Raw genomic sequence first — 17856 nt, 5'->3', positions numbered from 1 at the left:
TTGAAAGGTGACCATCTGAGGCAGCATCATGGCACAGTGGGAGGAGCACTGGAGCTGGAGACACAGTATCTGCTCCTACCTGAGTGACACTGGGCAAGTAACTTCCCTTCTCTTGGCCTCAAACATAAAACAAAGAGGTTGGACTAGAGGATCTCCCAGGTACCCACCAGCTCTAATGCCTGTGAACTCAATGATGAGAGAAGCTCACTTTTGGCCATGTGCTATGAGGCAGGACCTTCACCTTGCCTCCCTCAGGGCTGCTGACTTTAATGCTTGTCATATTGTGGGGATGTAATCCATCAAATGGGGTAAAAACCCACCTGTCGGTAATCTGTCCTTAGACTCCAGTTACTACAGGATCCAGTTGCAGTTGATAAGTGTTGGTCTCTTTATAAGTTGGAAGCACATGACTTCTCCCTAACCCTGACGTTTCTACTCCAGCTAAGTTCATTTGCCATTGTCCCTGCTTCCTGGAGGGTCATGCCCTTTCCTTTACCTGTTCACATTCTATACTGGCCAACATCCAGTCCCAATGAAAGTTGACCTACATTGGAATAGGCCAACCTGGAAGCTAGTGAGCCTTTTGTCACTAGTAGTGTGGAGGCAGAGCTATTCTTCATGAGATGTGAAATTGGACAAGGTTATATGTCTAGCTGCTTTAAGATTTACAAAGCACTTTTCTCACAACTCTGTGATGGAGTTAGTGTAAGAAGTGTTATTTCCATTTTACAGAAGGGGAAACTGAGGTTCATAAAGGTGAAATGACTTGACCAGGGTCACGTAACTACTAAGTGTCATCAATGGGACAGTTAAGGTTCTTTTCAGTTCCAGAATGCTGTGATTCCATTACTCTCCTTCCTACATTCTAAGGTTCTGGACTATTTGCTGTTCCTTGAATGTGGCATTCCACCTCTGAGTGGCCTCCATGCACGAGCTGTCCCCTGTGCCTGGCGTGCGCTCCCTTCTTCACCTTAGCTCTTAGGAGCTCTAGCTTCCTTCAAGGCTTACCTCATGTGTGACCTCCGAAAAGGACCTTTTCTCGATATTCCCAGTTGTTATTGTGCACTCTCTGTCTCTGTGTCTCTATCTCTGTCTGTCTCTGTCTCTCCTCTCTCTCTCTCTCTCTCTCTCTCTCTCTCTCTCTCTCTCTCTCTCTCTCTTTCTCCTCAGATTATACTGCTTACTTATTCAAAGGTAAATGGAATGAAGCTTCATGAAAGCAAGGACTGTTTTTCCTTTTGTTATTTGTATCTTCTCCAGTGCCCAGCACAGAGAAAGCCCCTAATTAGTGATGATTGAACTGGGGAAGGGAATAATCATTTATATAGCACCTACTATGTGCCAGGCACTGTGTTTAGTGATTTACACATATTATCCCATTTGATCCTCACAATAGCCCTTCAAGGCAAGTACTTTTTCCTATCTCCATTTAACAGTTGAGGAGGCTGAGGCAGGGAGAAGTAAACTGACTAGCCTAAGGTCACACAGCTAGATAGTGTCTAAGGCTGCATTTGAATTCAAGTCTTCCTTACTCTAGGCCTAATGCTCTATCTACTGTGCTGCCTAGGTGTCTAAATTGACATGATTATGCTTTAAGAGGACCTACAGATTCCAAATGGGATAAAAAAGTCTGCTTTTAAGGGGATACAGGTCAGGGGACCCAATCCAAGTGCCCCAGTGCCCAGGAAAGGAGTTTAATTCAAAGAAGTTCTGTGGGCAGACTCTAGGGATGCCACTGAATTGGACATTCATTTGGTTGAAGAGAAAGCAGTTCTGGCCTAGGATAGAGACAGAGGGAGGGAGGACCCTGTTTCCTCAATGATCGGGGGAGATAAGAGCAATAGTTCTGGCTCGAATGGAGGTAGAAATCAGGGCAGACTAGGAAGGGAATTGTAGATGACTATAAAAGCTGGCTCTGTGGGTGAACCTGTGCCGAAGAAGTTCTCTGAGCTCTGACTGGAGACATGAAAGGCTTTATCCAACCATTGACTTGTATGAAGACATAGATAGCAGTTTATCAGATGGGAGGGTGTCACCCCCTTCCCTTCTGAATAGAGAAGGGACTTATTCTGGCATTGATTGAGTGGAAGGATTCAGGTTAACTGACTTGTGGAAGGTCACATATCTAGTAGGTGTCTGAGGCTAGATTTGAACTCAGGGCTTTCTAACTCCAGGCCTGGTGCTCTATCCGCTGTGCCACCTAGTAGCTGTGTGACTCCATGCCTGTGTGACCTCCAGAAATGGCCCTCTTTTAACCTCAGTTTCTTCATTTGCAAAATGAGCATAGTACTTATACTACCTAGCCCACAAGGCTCCAAGATCATAGAGCAGAGACTGAGAGCTAGAAGAGACTTTAGAGGCTCTCTAGTCCCCTCTGGGCAGGATTTGAACCAGGTCTTCTGACCTTTCATGATCCAGCATGATTTCACTGTATCACACTTTACGGTTTTGGTTCAATGTGTCTCACTTTGAACAGAGTGACTGAAGAAGAGGCAGGAAAACATAGAATTAGGGAGGCCTTGAAGAGAGGCCATTGAAGAGGGAGGTGGCAAATTTTGGTTGCTTAGGAGTATTTCAGGGTCGGAAGTATTGGAGAGAAATTATACAGCTCCTGTGGACTTTCTACAGTAACTCTTGTATCTGCTGCCATGGTCGTTTCCCTAGGTCAGTCCTCCTAACTGGTCTCCTTTATCCAAGACCTTTCCAAACTTATTTCCCCTTCTTCCTTCTCTTATACTCATCCAAACAAGACCGCTCTTCGCCTGCTGTTCTTATCCCACCTTGTCCCATCTTCACATCTTTGCTCATGTGATTTCTCCATACCTGGAATCAACTCTCCCTTTCCCACTTTGCCCTGATATCTTGACCTGCTGAAGTTCCTTTCTTCCTGGTCTAGTTCAACTATCACTTCCTCCATGAAGACTTCTCCGGTGACTCCCCGGCTGGAAGTAATCTCTTACTCATTAATTTTTTGTCACAGTGTGTTGCCTGGACCCCTCTTATATACTTATTGCTCTATCCCTTCTATTATAGAGTTATTTGTGTATATGCCTTTCCCAGCTTTGAGAACAGAAGTAGCAAGGTGTAGAGTGTGCATGAGACTTGGAGTTAGGAAAGTGATGGACTCAACCCCCTCCTCTTATTGTCTTATTGTCTGTGTGATGCTGGGTAAGTCAGCCCATTTGAACCTTAATTTCCCTATTTGTAAAATGAAGCTAAGGAAGTCCCACATTACCATGCATGGTAGTTATGAGGAAGAAACTCTGTAAATGTTAAAATGCTCTAGAAATGTGTACTATTGGTGTTTCTGTATCCCCAGTGCCTTATGCGTGGTAGGCATTTAATACACTTTTGTCAAATTGAATTGAATCAACATAAAATGGGTTCTGCCATCCCTGAGCTCATGAAAGATGCAAAAGTGAGAACACGTTGGATACTGTCTGGGGAATCAGTGTTTCTTGTGGACTGGCAATTATTATGAACTTCCCTCTGGAACAAGCTCAGGTCTTCTCCCTCAGGGTCTCCCAGATCTGATGAGGGACCTGAAGGTTGATGTTTTTGGAGACCAGACTATCTATTCAGCTTCTGTCCCCAGCAGTCAAGGAGTTACCCCTGAGGATTTCTTCCAGCCCTCCCAGAATAGCTTTCTCCCTCTACTGTGTCCTGGTTAGGGTGACATGAGGATCCAGCCACAAGATGCCCCTTCCCCCCATCACTTAGCTCAAAACAAACACATAGCCTTTTTTCTTTTCCTTTCTTTCCTTTTTTTCTTTTTTTTTCTTCTTGGTGTTTTTTCTCCCTGACCTCCACAGCTTCCCCTCCCTTCAATGGAGTATCTGTCCATCCCCCAGGTGGCCCCAGCTCCATTCCTGGTCCTGAGAAGGCAGCCATGGCCCCTTGAGCCTGTGTACTGACCAGGCCTGAGAGCATCTCCTTGACCCCAGGCTCAGTCAGAGGGATGTCTGGTTTGGCTTGCACTTGGGAATGTGGGGTCCGCAGGGCCCCTGGGGGGGCCTGGCCTGAGTACAAGGGTGGGGGCAGGCCTCAGAGTTCAGGCTCAAGCCCAGGGTCTCTGCCCCCTGGATAGGTGGGGGATATAGGTCACATGACTGTTTCCCTCTCCTCCTCCAAAAGTGGAGGGGGCTGTTCCCCCACCATTGGCTCATAGATTCCAGAGCCATTGAGGTACCCGTCATCCTTGGTGCCAGGCTCTGGGCCAGATGAAGGCAATGAGTTCTCAGAAATGGAGCCGTGTTTCACATAGCCAGGCAGCTGGTGATGGCCATTGGCATTAGCTCCAGCCCCAGGAGCTAGTCGTGGGCTGAGGGACAAGGCCAGCCCCCCTCGGGGTCCCACATTGGTGACACTTGTGTGCGAAACCATGGGGCCATAGCTGTAGGTGCTGCTGCCGCTCCGGGCCTTCCGCTTGAAGTCCAAAGCCAGGGTCCATCGGCTCCATGACTTCTTGATCTCTGCTTGTACCTTGTGGGGAAGGATGAGAGACAGGAAGATCCGCCTCAATGACCCTCCATTCTCAGTGTATGGAAAGAAGTTGGCTTGGGGGTCAGGAGAGGCCTGAGTCCGAATTCTGCCTTCGGCATTCACTAACTGAGTGACCATGAGTAAAAGACTCAACTTCTCATTGGGTTAATAATACCTATACCTCCTACTCCACAGGCTAGTGGTGAGGGTCTAAGGAGGTCACGTTCCTTAAGTCACTCTAAAAAGCTTAAAATTGGGTGCCTTGCCTGGACCTCTGCTTTGCAGCTAGGTGGCTCAGTGGATATAGGGCTGGGAGTCAGGAAGGCTTGAGTTCAAATCTGGCCTGAATAATTTAGTAGCTGTGTGACTTTGGGCAAGTTACTTAACTGCTGACTGCCTCAGTTTCCTCAGCTGTAAACTAGGGGTAATACTAGCACCTACCAGACCAAATGAGCTATTTGTAAAGCACTTAGCACAGTACCTGGCACACAGCAGGTGACTAATAAATGTTTGTTTCTTCCCCCCTTCCTTACAATTCTTCCTCTTGTCATGTTTGGTACACATACTGCATCCCCCTGACAAGTCTCTAAGCTCCCTGAGGGCAAGGGACATGGTTTCATAATCTCATTTCATGTTTATTTCCACTGGGCAAGCAGAGGGCACATTCCAGGGATGGGGCAGGATTCACACTTACCTCTCCATTGCAGAAACAGTATATTATGGCAACAAAAAATCCCTGGGGAAAGAGACAGAAAGACAGGAAGGTCAGGGATGCCTTGAATAGTTTTCTCAGAATCTCTACTGCCTGACCCACCTCCCATCTCTCTAAAGCCTTCCACTTCCAGGAAGACCTCCCTGCTAAGCTGAGTCGAAGCCCCATGTCCAGAACATCCTTCCCAGATTTAACTACAGCTTGGGGTAGGGAAGGAGTAAAAAGTCCACCCTATTTTTAAAAGTTCTCCAGAGAAGGAAGATTTCAGCACCCCCTTTTCACTCCGGGTTGGGATCTCAGTATACTAAGAAAGCAACGGGAAATTCTCTCCCTGTTTCCAGTAATAGAGTGGGACAAATGTAATTAATGACATTTTACAAGATAATTCACAAATTGCATTTGTCATATTGAATTAGATTTATTCCCCAACTTCTGCCCCTTTGCCCCCTCTGAAAATGAAATTACATCTCTTGACCACTAGGGGGAATTTTTATGTAGAAATTGTATGTAGTCTGTGAAACTAAGATTGTAAAAGTTGGAGGTGGGGGATGGGGGTAGGGGCAGTTGGATGGACATTTTCACGGGTGCAAGTCATTATAAAATGATGGATAATGGCCTGCAAATTTCACAATTGACAACAACTAGTTTAACTGGCTCTATGAATCTTTGACAGGCTCCTGGTGCTTGTGTAAGACTCAACTTTGGGGGCAGCTAGGTGGTGCAGTGGATAGAGCTCCGGCCTTGGAGTCAGGAGGACCTGAGTTCAAATCTGACCTCAGACACTTGACACTTAACTAGCTATGTGACCCTGGGCAAGTCACTTAACCCCAATTGCCTCACCAAAAAAAAAAAAAGCAAAAAAAAAAGACTCAACTTTGCTACTGCAGAATAGAAGAGTGTTGATTTCTTTTCCTTTTGGGAGGTTGTACAGGATTGAGTACCCTGGAGGAAACTCCATCCTTGCAGGGTCTGGAGATTGTCCTGGATACTACAACAGTTTTCCAGTTGGTCTCCCTGCCTCAAGTCCCTTCCCACTCCAGTCCAAGTATGGTACAGGTCTGACCATGTCACCCCATACCCCCCATTCAATAAACTCCAAAGACTCCTTCCTATCTTTAGGACCAAATATAAAATCCTCCATTTGGTTTTCAAAGCCCTTTGTAAACCGATCCTTTCTTCCTTTCCAGTCTTCTTATATCTTACTCTCACTGATGTACTCTGCAATCCAGTGACGCTTGCCTCTTTGGCTGTTCCTGGCACAAGGTATTCTGTCTGCTGTCTCTGGGCACTTTGTCAACTGTTTCAATGCCTGGAATGCTCTCCCTCCTTATTTCTGACTCCTGGCTTCCTTGGCTTCCTTCAAATCCAGCTAAAAATGACCTTTTGCAAGAAGCCTTTCCCAATCCCCCTTAATTCTAGTGCCTTTCCTCTGTGATTATCTTCAATTAATCCTGAATAGATCTTGTTTGTACATAGCTGCTTTCATGTGGTCTCCTCTATTAGACTGTGAGCTCCTTTGAGAGCAGAAACTGGTTTTTGCCTTTCTTTGTATCCCCAGGGCTTAGCATATCGTAGGTGTTTAATAAATGCTTGTCAACTTGTCCCAACTTTATTCTTGTGTATGAAGTTGTGTGTTTGCCATGAGGGCAGCTCCTCAGGCACTGGTCTAGTTTCCTACCTAGGCAGGTGGGTTTCAGCTTGTGTCACTGCCAAGGCATCACCACCCTTCCAGTCACCCAGGTTTGCAACTCCCTAAAGCACAGATCTGACTATCTTGCCCACTTCCCTGCTGAAAAAAAAGACTTTAGTGGCTCTTTGTTGCCTCGAGGATAAAATATAAAATCCTCATCATCTTGGCATTGAAACCTTCACAGTCGGATTCCAGCCTACCTTTCCAGACTTAGATAGAGTAGTATTCCCCTTGGAGGGTTTGAGCCACCTGAGTTTCCTTCCCTCAGATTCCACTTTGTGCTTTTGCACTGGCTGCCTCCTCACTCTCCCCATGCCTGGAATGTTCTCCTTTCTCACCTCCTCTTTTAGAATTCCTAGCCCCCTTGGCCTCAGCTCAGGTGCTAGCCTCTTCAAGGCCTCTGATGATTCCCCAGGTAGAATGCAAACTCCTTGAGGGCAGTTTAATTTTAATTTTTCTGTTTCTGTGTTCTCAGGGCTTAGCAAATTGCCTTGCACAGACTAAGTAGGTAATGAATTGTTGAGTGTTTTGTGGCTGAGAATATGATTCTAACACACCTCCCCCACCACCCACAGTTGCTTCTGTGAGTTATTGGGGAAGGCTGCAGCTAAGCTGGCCTAGGTGTGGAACATTTATAGTCTTAGCTCTATCAGCTCACCCATCAGATCCTCTTTTCTACAGCTAAAAAAAAAACCCACCTATTTACTACTGTTTATACCTCTGTACCCTCTCTGCCCAAAACTTCTTATAGAGCTAAGGGGTGGTGTGGGATGTGTGGAGGTTGGGGGCCACATGTTACCCCCAGATTCCCCTTGGGTCCCTCAGTGCAGTCTCTAGTGGACCTCAAGTACTGCCTGATTAACCACATTTCTGCTATAAGGGGGCAGAGGATTTATGGAAACAAGAATGGCAAAGTGAAAGTTTGGCTGAATGTGCCTGCAAGGATGTGCTACAACTCATTGTTAAATTTTTGCCATATTGACATCTAGGAGATTGGCAAATGCTACAAATCAGGGCTTGGTTTATTGTTCTGCTGATTGCCCAGACTTAAGAAGGTGGTGAACAAAATGTTACCGCAGTAGATTAAAATTTAAAGTGTCACACATTTTCCCAAGAGACAATTGTTAAAACATTTACCAGTCCTGTCCCTACTCCGCAATAGGCCAGTGATCTGCAGTGCCCAAGGACCCGATGGCCACACCTACCTGGAATGAATTGAAGAGCATTTCATAGTGCATTTGGATTTGCCAAAGAATCCCTGATACGTCTGTGTACGGCATGGCCATGAAGACGATGTAGTGCACCCCAAACAGCGGCATAAGCACTAGTGTGGACTTCAGCAGCTTTCTGCAAGAGGAGGTGGCTGGTCAAGGTCAAGGTCAATATCAAGGTCAAGATCAACCCTTCCTCCCTCTCCATCTGTAACTTTGCTTGTCTTTCAAGACCCAGTCCAAGTGCATTCTCCTCTAGGAAGTTTGCAATGTAGCAAATGAAGGGCTGGGGGTTGGAAGAGGGTCCTGATTAGGGCCACTCATGGGGAGATGAAATATGGGGCAAAGGAGGAGGCTCACCTGTACTGTTGCCTTGTGTCACATCTCCCTGCATTGGTCTCCCGGAGTTTAGTAGCTAGTACTCTGATTATATTGATAAAAAGAATAAAGTTCACCTGTGGGAGAGAAAAAATGGAATATTCTAATTTAGGGAGAAGGGATTTCCTAGTTCTTTGTAGCTGGGGGAAAAGGGACAGCCTTGTGGACCCTTTCCCCTGGGAGAAAGAGTATCAGGGGTCTGATTTCAATGTACTAGAAGAGAAAGAAAGCTGGTCTTGGGAGTCACAAGTTCAAATTCCAGGGTTGACACTTAGGAGCTGTGTGACCTTGGGAAAATTGCTTAATTTCTCTGGGTTTCAATTCTTCTATCTATCAAATGGGTAGTTTGGACAAAATGCCTCCATTCCCTTCCAGGTCTTACATTCTGTGATGCTGTGGGACATGTGGAACTCCCGGGGAAGAACACTGCCTGCTGCCCTTCCTCCTACTTATTCTACCTCCCAAGCATTGTCTCCTTCTGGGTCCTAAAAGTCAGATCTCCCATGAAACCTTTCCAGAATATGCCAGTATGTCAAAGACCTGTGATTTCGTTGGTATAGGAATACTCAGCACGAACTCTATAACCTTATTAAATACTTGTTGAGTAGTCATGCTTCCTGAGTCTCAGAGAGGAAGAGAGGTCCAAGATGGACTCTATCCACAGTTATATAGCTAATTAAATGCCAGAGGCAGGATTTAAACCTGAGTCATCCTGACTCCAAATTCAGTACTCTATTCATTATACAACACTGTAGTCACCTTCCACAGGACCAGAGGGATCAGGCTTGGAGAGGCCTTAGATGTAATTTAGATATAATAATACAGGTATAATTTAGTTCCTCATCTTCATTTAACAGATGAGGAAACTGAGACCTAAGAATGAGGAAATATGATAGATTGATTGAGAAGACTGATGAGAAAGCTGACTTGCTCAAGATCACTTGGCTAGTAAAAAGTAGGACCTTAAACATGAGTTCGATTCCAAATCTTCTGTTCTTTCCACTGGACCAGTCTTTTCTATACCCTCTGCTTTCTCTAGCCTGCCTCTTATACTCAGAGCCTGGGGAAAGATCCAAAGAGGGGCCATCTAGTCTTTATTGTTCAGTTATTTTCAGTTGTGTCTGACTCTTCATGACTCCATTTGGGGTTTTCTTGGCAAAGATACTGTAGTGGTTTGCCATTTTCTTTTCTAGCCCGTTTTACAGATGAGGAAAATGAGGCAAACAGCGTTAAGTGCCCAGGCTCACACAGCTAGTAAGTGTCTGAAGTCAGTTTGAACTCAGGAAGATGAGTCTTCCTTACTCCAGGCTTGGTGCTCTATTTACTGTGCCACGTAGTTGCCCATAATTGGATAGATAGACCTACATGCCTGGTTGGCATGAGATTGGTCAGGTCTTCTGTTGGCAGCTGGGCTGTTGCAACAGCTTTTTAACTGAATCTCTTGGACTCAATGGCCTTTTCTATCCAGCATGTTCAGCACATCCCACCAGGATACTCTCAAGTGAAATAACATATGTAAATTTCTCTGGAAACTTTAAAGCACTCTATAAACATCAGCTATCACTGTTATGATTATTCTTAACAAGCAGATGGCATATACTAGATGGTCCTTAAGACCCTGCACCTCATTCCCCCCATGATTTCCTCTTTTTCAAAGATTTCCCCATGTCCTTCTCTCCATCCCCCAATCCCCAGGTCTCAGCCTGGCATTCAAGGCCTTCCATCAGGAATGTGCTGGTAAATGTTTAATAACTCTCAAAAAAAAAAATCTGCAGGCCATACTTTTAAGTTCAATCTGCATCATTAACATCTTCTCTGTCACTATATTAAGTCAGCACAAAGCAATAAATCAAGCCCTGATTTGTAGTTTGCTCATTTCTAAGGTGTAAATAAGTATTCACACTGAAAATTTAACAACTGGCTGGCTCCAGCACACCCCTGGTGCCCCCAGGCTCCATCTTCCTTATATCACATGACTCCTCTTTTGAGCCCTTTACTCAAGTCAGGCCAGACTCCTCATTATCAGTCCCTCCTAAGTCCCAGTCCTCCAAAGGCCCATTCTTTGCCTCTCTCCTGCCTACGGCTCAATCTGTCCAAATCTTACTTGTCCTTCAAGTTCCTCTGAAGTTTCCCCTACCCATCCCACCCACCATGATCTCTTCCTCCTCAGAGCTCCCACAACACCTACTCTCTACAGCCCTCACTTGGCCGTAGACACAAATGAACTAGAATTGCAATGGTTTTTTCCTGAGTGTAAGTTTGGTTTCCCTATCTAAAATAGAAGTACCCTGAAGAAGGGAATGTGTGTTTCATATGCCAGAGTTAGAAGGCACCCCAGACACGTGTCTGGTCCAACTTGTACCTGAGTAGAGATTTCCTTTGCAACATCCCTGACAAATGACTCATCCACCCTCTGCCTGGAGGCCTCCTGTCACGTGGAGTTGACGACTTCCCTCTGGTGTCTTTCCTCATCTCTGTATACAGCTCGTTTGTGCATAGTGGTTTATTGTTTCCCTCATTAGAATTAGGAATTGTCTATTACCTTTCTTTGTATTCCCAGTGTTTGGCATAGCCTCGCATGCAGTAGGCACTTAATAAATGTCTATGGATAGACAAATACAGAGAAGACTGGGCATTTGTGGGCAAGAATGGGGGGGTAGAATTGAAGATTGCATTCACTTAGTGCCTGGCACATAGTAGGCACTTACTAAATGTTTATTTATTGATTGGTTTAGGTGAATCAACTTCCTAACAAGACCCCAGGGCTGGATAGCAGTTCGTTTGAAAACAGGATTTGGGGTTCTTAGTGGATGACAAGCTTGCTGTGAATCAACAGTGTGATATGGTCACCAAAAAAAGCTGATGTGAGGTTGAGCTGCTCCAAGATTAGCACAGCTTCCACAAATGATGAGGTGCTAGCCCTGTCGTCTTTTACCAGAATCAGATCATATCCCAGAGTACTCTGTTCTCGGGGCACCATATTTTTATAAAGGACATTTACGAGCTGAAGGGCAAATAGAATGATCAAGGATTTTGAATCCATTTCATAGAGAATGGGTTGGAGGAACAGGGAGGAACCCGAGAAGAGAAGGCTCAGTGATGAGTGGGACAACATGATAGATGTGTTGAAAGGCTGCCATGTTGGAGAGGGATTTTACTTGTCTTGTTCAAGCCTAGAGGATGGAGCTAGGAGCCATGAGTGAAAGTTACAAAAAGGCAAGTGTAAGTCTGTTCTCAGGAAAAACTTCCCGGCTATTTTAGAGTTCTCCCCAAATAGCATACTCCTTCTCCCTGGTGACTTTCCAGAAGAGGCTAGGTGACTACTTGTTGGGTGGGTTTATAGAAGGGATTCTTTTCCCCACAGTGGGCTTGACTAGCTGGCTGCTGAGATCCCTTCCAACTCTAATTCTGGGGTTCAGTTCTCCCTGAGGGCATGACCTGTATTTCCCCATCAGACCAAGGCAGTTTGGTCTCTCCATCCAAAATGGAAGCTCCCTGAGGGAGGGTCCATGTGATTCATACACATCTCAGATGAATACAGGTGGAAGGGATCCCAGACTCCATTAGGTCCAACCTGTACAATGGTTCCAACAGCCTTGAAGGCCAGCAACATGTTTCCCACACAGGTTGGAGCTCCTTGAAGGCGGGGGCCGCATGCCCATGGACCTCCCTCCTCATCCCCCAGGCCCTGCTCACCACAATAGCTGCCAGGATGGGCACCTGTATGATCCACTTCTTATTCCCCGAACTCAGGTCCCAGCACCTGGGGAGACAGACAGGCTCACTGTGATCAGCCCCCAGGGGCATTCCTGATGGGTTCCCCCCACCCTGGGCACAGATCTTCCTTAGACCACTCCTCTAAGTTCCATGCTTAAAGTAGCGTGTGCAAAGTACTTGGAAGCACCCTAATTTGGTGTCTATAGAAGGCCCCCACCCTGTTAAACCACCCCCTGAAGTATCCTTCATAGGGGACATAATTGGCTTTCTGATGCTGGTGTCATAGGGTATGGCCTTGGAACCTAAGACAGTCCTGTTCTGAGGCTCCCCCCAAAACTCCAGGGCCCGAAAGACCCCAAGGGAGGCCCCAGACTTACTCGGTGTTGGCTAGTGTGGCCCTCACGATCACCCACACAGCGACAAACACGGCAGGGAGGCCTGGGGAGGAGAGCAGAGAAGAAATACAGAGAAGAGGAAAGAAGGGAGGGGAGAGATATAGAGGAGGAAGAGAGGAGACATATAGAAGAAGAAATGAGAGATGCAGAAGAGGTGGAGAAGACAGAGGAAAGAAGAGACAGAGGAGAGGAGAGGAGGCATGAGGCCCCGGCTCTCCTACCCTCCCACCCTTCAACAGTGAGTCAGCCCATGGTAAGACCCCCCCCTTTCCCTTTCCCTGGCCTCTGAGCCTTGATTTACGTCTTTGAATACAGATGGAAGGCACAGGAATGTCTAGAGAGGGAAGAGGGGTGGGAGGAGGAGAGAGTATATATCAGAGAGGAAAGATGAGGGGGAGAACAAGGATGGTAGGGAGGAGAAATGCTGACATTGAGACTTGAGGAGAGGTAGAAGAGATGTGAGAGATGGCAAGATTAGAGAGGGAAGTAAAGAAGAAGGGGATGGGAGATGGAAAGGAATCACTGAATTGCAGAGTTGGAAGGCAACGTGGTGACTATCTAGTCCAAGATGGCACAGAGAGACAAGGGAGGGAAGAAAAATGAGAATGGGTGAGAAAAATGGTGGATGGTGAGGGTAGGGAAGGAGGCAGTGTTGGAAGGGATGGGAGTGAAGGTCTGGCATAGGCTGAGGATAGCTGGTCACTAGGGCGGGAATACCCAGAGGTATGAACTCTGTGGGTTGTAGCTGCTCTCCAGTCTCAAAATGGGGGGGTTCTAGGAGTTGTGGTCTCCAGGATCAAGACTATTTTGATGACTAATCAGAGAGCATCCGGCCTCCCTAAACTAACACTTTGTATTTTGTCTCCAGCCATTGTGTCTTTGCACTGATTTTCCTCCATCCCTGGAATGATGCTTTCCCTGTTAGAGTCTCTGGCTTCCTTCAAGGCTAAGTTCATGTGCCATCTCTCCTGGGCAGTCTTTCCAGTTTCCCTAGTTGTTAGAGTTGTCCTCTCCTCATATGAACCTCACTCTATGTATCTTTTTATATGATGCATCCTCTCAGTAGACTGTAAGCCCCTTGGGGGGTAGCAGTCATTTAATCTTTGTATCTTGAGGACCACTTTACATATAGCAGGTGCTTAGTAAATGCTTGCTGGATTCTATTGGACTGGAAACCTGTCTATTATGTGACCCCTTTTCCTCTGCTTTCCTTTCTCCTCTGCTTTCCCCTCCCCCTTCCCTTTTCACTCCCACTATGTGTCTGATGATGTGTATGGGCACATACTCCATCAGGTTTAAAGAATTCATCCTTCTCTTCCCGGATTTCCTTGTTTTGGTTCCTCTTCCAATTATTGGCTGTGAACCTTGGTAGTTACTGTCCTTGCTAGCATATCCTCCTTCACCCGAAGGCCCAGGTTATGCTCGCTCTCCTGATCTGAGCTTCCTTGGTCCCTCAAAGAGGTAAGGAGGGGTCTTTTCTGTCTGGCCTTCCAGGTCCACCCCTTGGCTTCAGATAGAAGCTGTATCCACTTGAACTCCAGCTCAACAGGATCTCTTTTTGATGACCCACTCAGCTGTCCTGCTGTACTTGCCTCTCCTCTGATTCAGGAATGTGGCTTTCTGCTCAGTTCCCCTTATCTTTGGGTCTTTCTCCCGGACTCTTCATCCTCTTTTCAACTTCTGAACCCCTCAGTTTTCCTAAAAGCTATCATCTCAGCACAAACTACCACATTATTGAACTGTCTCCCTTACCCTACCTCGAGCACCAGCAGCCCAGATGGTTGGCTCAGAGGTCACCTCTGCCAGGTTCATATAAATAGGGGGAGAAAATCCTAATTTAGCACTTAGGGAGCTAAATTGTCCTGGTGGAAGAGCTGTGGAGAGGGAAGTGGCCCTATATACTATCTGTATGGTCATGGTATTTCCTCTTCTGGGCCTCAGTTTCCTCATCTGTAAAATGAGAGGGTTGAATCTCATGACCTACCTACGGACCCACACACCCTGTCTCAGTGCTGCTGTCTTTCCTAGAAGCACTTTTGTTTCCCAGCCCCACAGCAACATTCATTCTCTGACAGCCTGATCTCCACCATTAGTTCGTAATCATCTCAGTGGAGAACATAGCTACTTGAAAATTCACACATAAAACTCACACAAGTACATAACATACAAACATAAATGTACACACAGATAGAAAAATGTATACTTATACACATGTGATATGAACACACCCATACACCCATGCACACAGATACACCTAGTCCACATGGGCATGCATGAGATCCCACAAACATATGTATACAGAGCCACATGCATGCACACTCGGCTGCTCTCATGGTTACAAATGCACACAGAGATACAGACACATGCATGCGCACATAGATTCAGATCCTTATATACATCCTTACACATCCATATGCACATACACAATTACTCCCCTGTGGGCACAGAAAGGGTTCCCTGGGTGGGCACTGATGCTGTCAGTGACTCTTATAGTATCCACATTGTATGCGCTGTGCATAGTAGTGAAAACACACAGTGTGTACAATGCAGGTTCTATAAAGTCAGGTGTGTCCCCCCTCAGGGCTCGCCCCTGTGGTCTCATTCAAACAAGTGAGGCCCACACACTGTGCTAGCATGGCCCAGCCAATACTACACATCACAGCCAGCACCATCCCCCAACAAACCCTGGTAGCCTCCCATCGGGTCTCAGCTCAAGAACCTTTCCTGGCTCCTTGTGGCCCATCTAATCTCAGGCAAACTCCTTGGCCTGAACTTTAATTCTACTGCTGTGAGCTCCCCAGTATGGTCAATGGATATACTTCACTGGGCTGACCATAGTCCTGGTCAGAAGATCACACCTTTATATATTCTATGATGGGCAAGGGCTAGGCTTTTGCCAGGTAGCTTTGTGCTAAGATCCAGTGACCACTGGTCTCCCTGAATTGAGTGAAGGTAGTGGGGGAAGAGATTTCTGGAGGAAGTAGAAACATACAGCCAAAGCCACTACGCTACCATAAGTATCCAACTGTTAGGAGTAGCAATGATGGTGGGGAGGGAGAGAGAGAGGGAGGGCACAGCCACCTTAGCAGATAACAGAATAACAGAATTTTTAGGGCAAGAAAGGGCCTTGGAAATAGAGTGGTCTGTAGGGAGAACTCAGGTCTTGTACTTTTCAATTTAGGATTCTCTTTCTCCTATACTATGCAGTTTTTTTATCCCTCCATACGCCTGCCATTGTTGGGGCTGCCTGCTCATAATGAGCTGGTCCAGGGTGTGGTGGGCAGAGTAGGGTACCCATTTTGTAGAGGTGCCACTAAAGTCTGTGTATTCCTATGGAGATGGGGCTGGTGGGGCTCCTCTGGGAATTCCAGTGGTCTTGATCACAGGCTGTCAGATGGATGGGTGGGGAGAAGGGCTAACATCCCAAATTCCAGGAATATCTTCTGCCAGAGACAGGACAAGAGAACTGCTAGGCAAGGGCTAGACAGGTGTCTCTGGTCATCATCTGCTGACCCCTGTTTTCTGGTTGCAGACTGAGTTCTGACCCTAGTCACAGATTAAGCTCTGGAGCTGGCCTCGTTGGAGGTTGGAGCTCGAAGAGACTTGAGAGTCCAACCCCCTCATTTTACAGATGAGGAAACTGAGGTTCAGAGTAGAAGGGATTCGCCTGCTGAAGGCAGAGCTGAGCTTGACTCCAATCTCAGTGCTTCAATCCTGCAATGTACCCTGTCTCTTTAGTCCTCTCTGTGGCAGTGACCAGCTCTTGCGCCCTGGTCCCATACTCATTTTCTGTCACATTTCATTCCCACAAGTGCTCCTGCTGCCTGGGGACAACCAAGTGATTCTAGGTCTATGTGGGTGACTGCCTGAGGCTCTTGTATGTGGAGGCTGGACAGACAGTGTACATGAGTGTGTAAGAGGAATTTCCTGGTGTAGGAACAGAATTATGAGGCAGCTACAGGACAGGCATGCAGGGCAGATATAATGTGATACATACATGCACAGGGAGTTCTCACGATGCAGTTATATAATCACATACATGCATAGAGACATACCCAGACACATGCAGACACAATGTATACATCAGTCTATAGAGCTGCAAAATGTATGTATGCTCACATGCAGATACACGTGCTCTCACACACCAAAACAAAAATATACACATACCTTCCCTCACAGACACACAGACACACACATACACACACTTGCACACAGCCACAAGCAGGCACGAATGCACATGGATAGCTGTATTAGGTCATTGCCAAGAACAAGATGGGATGGACAGGTGGGCCTTTAGCATCCCAGTGGACGTACCCCAGCCGAATAACGTGAAACCCCAGAGATACTTTTTCTCAGAGAAAAAAGCCATGAAGATGAGGCTGTGAAGGTATAGGCCTTCCACCAGGATCCAGTAGTAGTTGGTGGTCAGGAAATAAAGGAAGACGGTTACTGCCACTCTGCAGCCCACCTGGATTGAGAAGAGACAATGGGCAGGGAGTTAGATGGAGTCGGTGGTGCTCCCAGGGCAACCTTGTCTTAATCTACGCCCCAGGTGGAGAAGTATTCTGTTAGCACTGGAAGTAGTCCTCCATGGACAACCCAAAATGGGAGGAGGCATGTGCTTGGTGCCCCTCCGTATTTCACTTCCACCCTTAGAAGACTGAGCCACTTGCTTATATCTGGTTACGTTCAGGCTAGTGTATAAATTACTTTGCACTTTCATGTGTTTGTATGTTGGGGGTGAAGTTAGTGTTTGGACCTCTGAAAAGCCTTCTGGGGTACACTCTTCTGTGGGAGGGGCCAGTAGTGGGGAGGGACACTGAAAGTGGGAAACATAAGAGAGGGAATGTCTAAAGGGGCAGCAGATGAGGATCTGGGGGGCACAGTAGTTGGGCTGGGCAAGAAGGGATGAGACGTAGGCTGGGGCCTGGGACACTCACTAAACCCGCCTTATCAGTAGGGGGAGACTCCGGGAAGGCCCTCAGCTCCTCCTCAGTGATGCGCTTGATTTCGTCTGGGGAATCCCCTGAGTAGAGCACGGCATCCTTGATGAAGATGCTTATGGCCCGGAGTATGAAGGACACGAAGAGGTGCATGTGAATGTAGTTTCGGGTGCAATGCAGCCTCCTGGAGGGGGCACAAGGAACAGGGCATCAGGTTAGCGGATGCTCACAGTGATCTACAAGTCACAGGAAGCGCTGACCCCTTTCCTGCTCTGTCCTCTCCTCATGTTCCAGGTCCCCTTGTCTTTGTCTTTGCTGAGCATAGGGG

General features: G+C 46.8%; 1 protein-coding gene across 8 annotated transcripts in view; it reads right to left on the bottom strand.

The window, feature by feature from the left end:
• Nucleotides 1–3792: 3792 nt before the first annotated feature.
• PTH1R (parathyroid hormone 1 receptor) overlaps nt 3793–17856 on the bottom strand; it is a 71432-nt gene continuing 57368 nt past the window's right edge. For 7 of the 8 annotated variants that reach the window (XM_078152442.1, XM_020999099.2, XM_078152445.1 and 4 more), the window contains 8 exons: nt 17526–17712; nt 16900–17053; nt 12568–12628; nt 12170–12236; nt 8456–8550; nt 8090–8231; nt 5177–5218; nt 3793–4482 (listed from right to left, as the gene is read on the bottom strand). In XM_078152442.1, the coding sequence (XP_078008568.1) occupies nt 4102–4482; nt 5177–5218; nt 8090–8231; nt 8456–8550; nt 12170–12236; nt 12568–12628; nt 16900–17053; nt 17526–17712 (1129 nt within the window). In that variant the 3' untranslated portion in view covers nt 3793–4101. The remainder of the gene's footprint in view (nt 4483–5176; nt 5219–8089; nt 8232–8455; nt 8551–12169; nt 12237–12567; nt 12629–16899; nt 17054–17525; nt 17713–17856) is intronic. The other variant, XM_078152443.1, reaches the window with a different exon arrangement.

The sequence above is a fragment of the Phascolarctos cinereus genome, unplaced genomic scaffold (assembly GCF_003287225.1).
Source record: "Phascolarctos cinereus isolate Bilbo 61053 unplaced genomic scaffold, phaCin_HiC Scaffold_4;HRSCAF=312, whole genome shotgun sequence".
NCBI classification, from domain to species: Eukaryota; Metazoa; Chordata; class Mammalia; order Diprotodontia; family Phascolarctidae; genus Phascolarctos; species Phascolarctos cinereus.
Note: the sequence above shows the minus strand (reverse complement) of the source record. Positions and strands in the feature narration are given on the sequence as shown.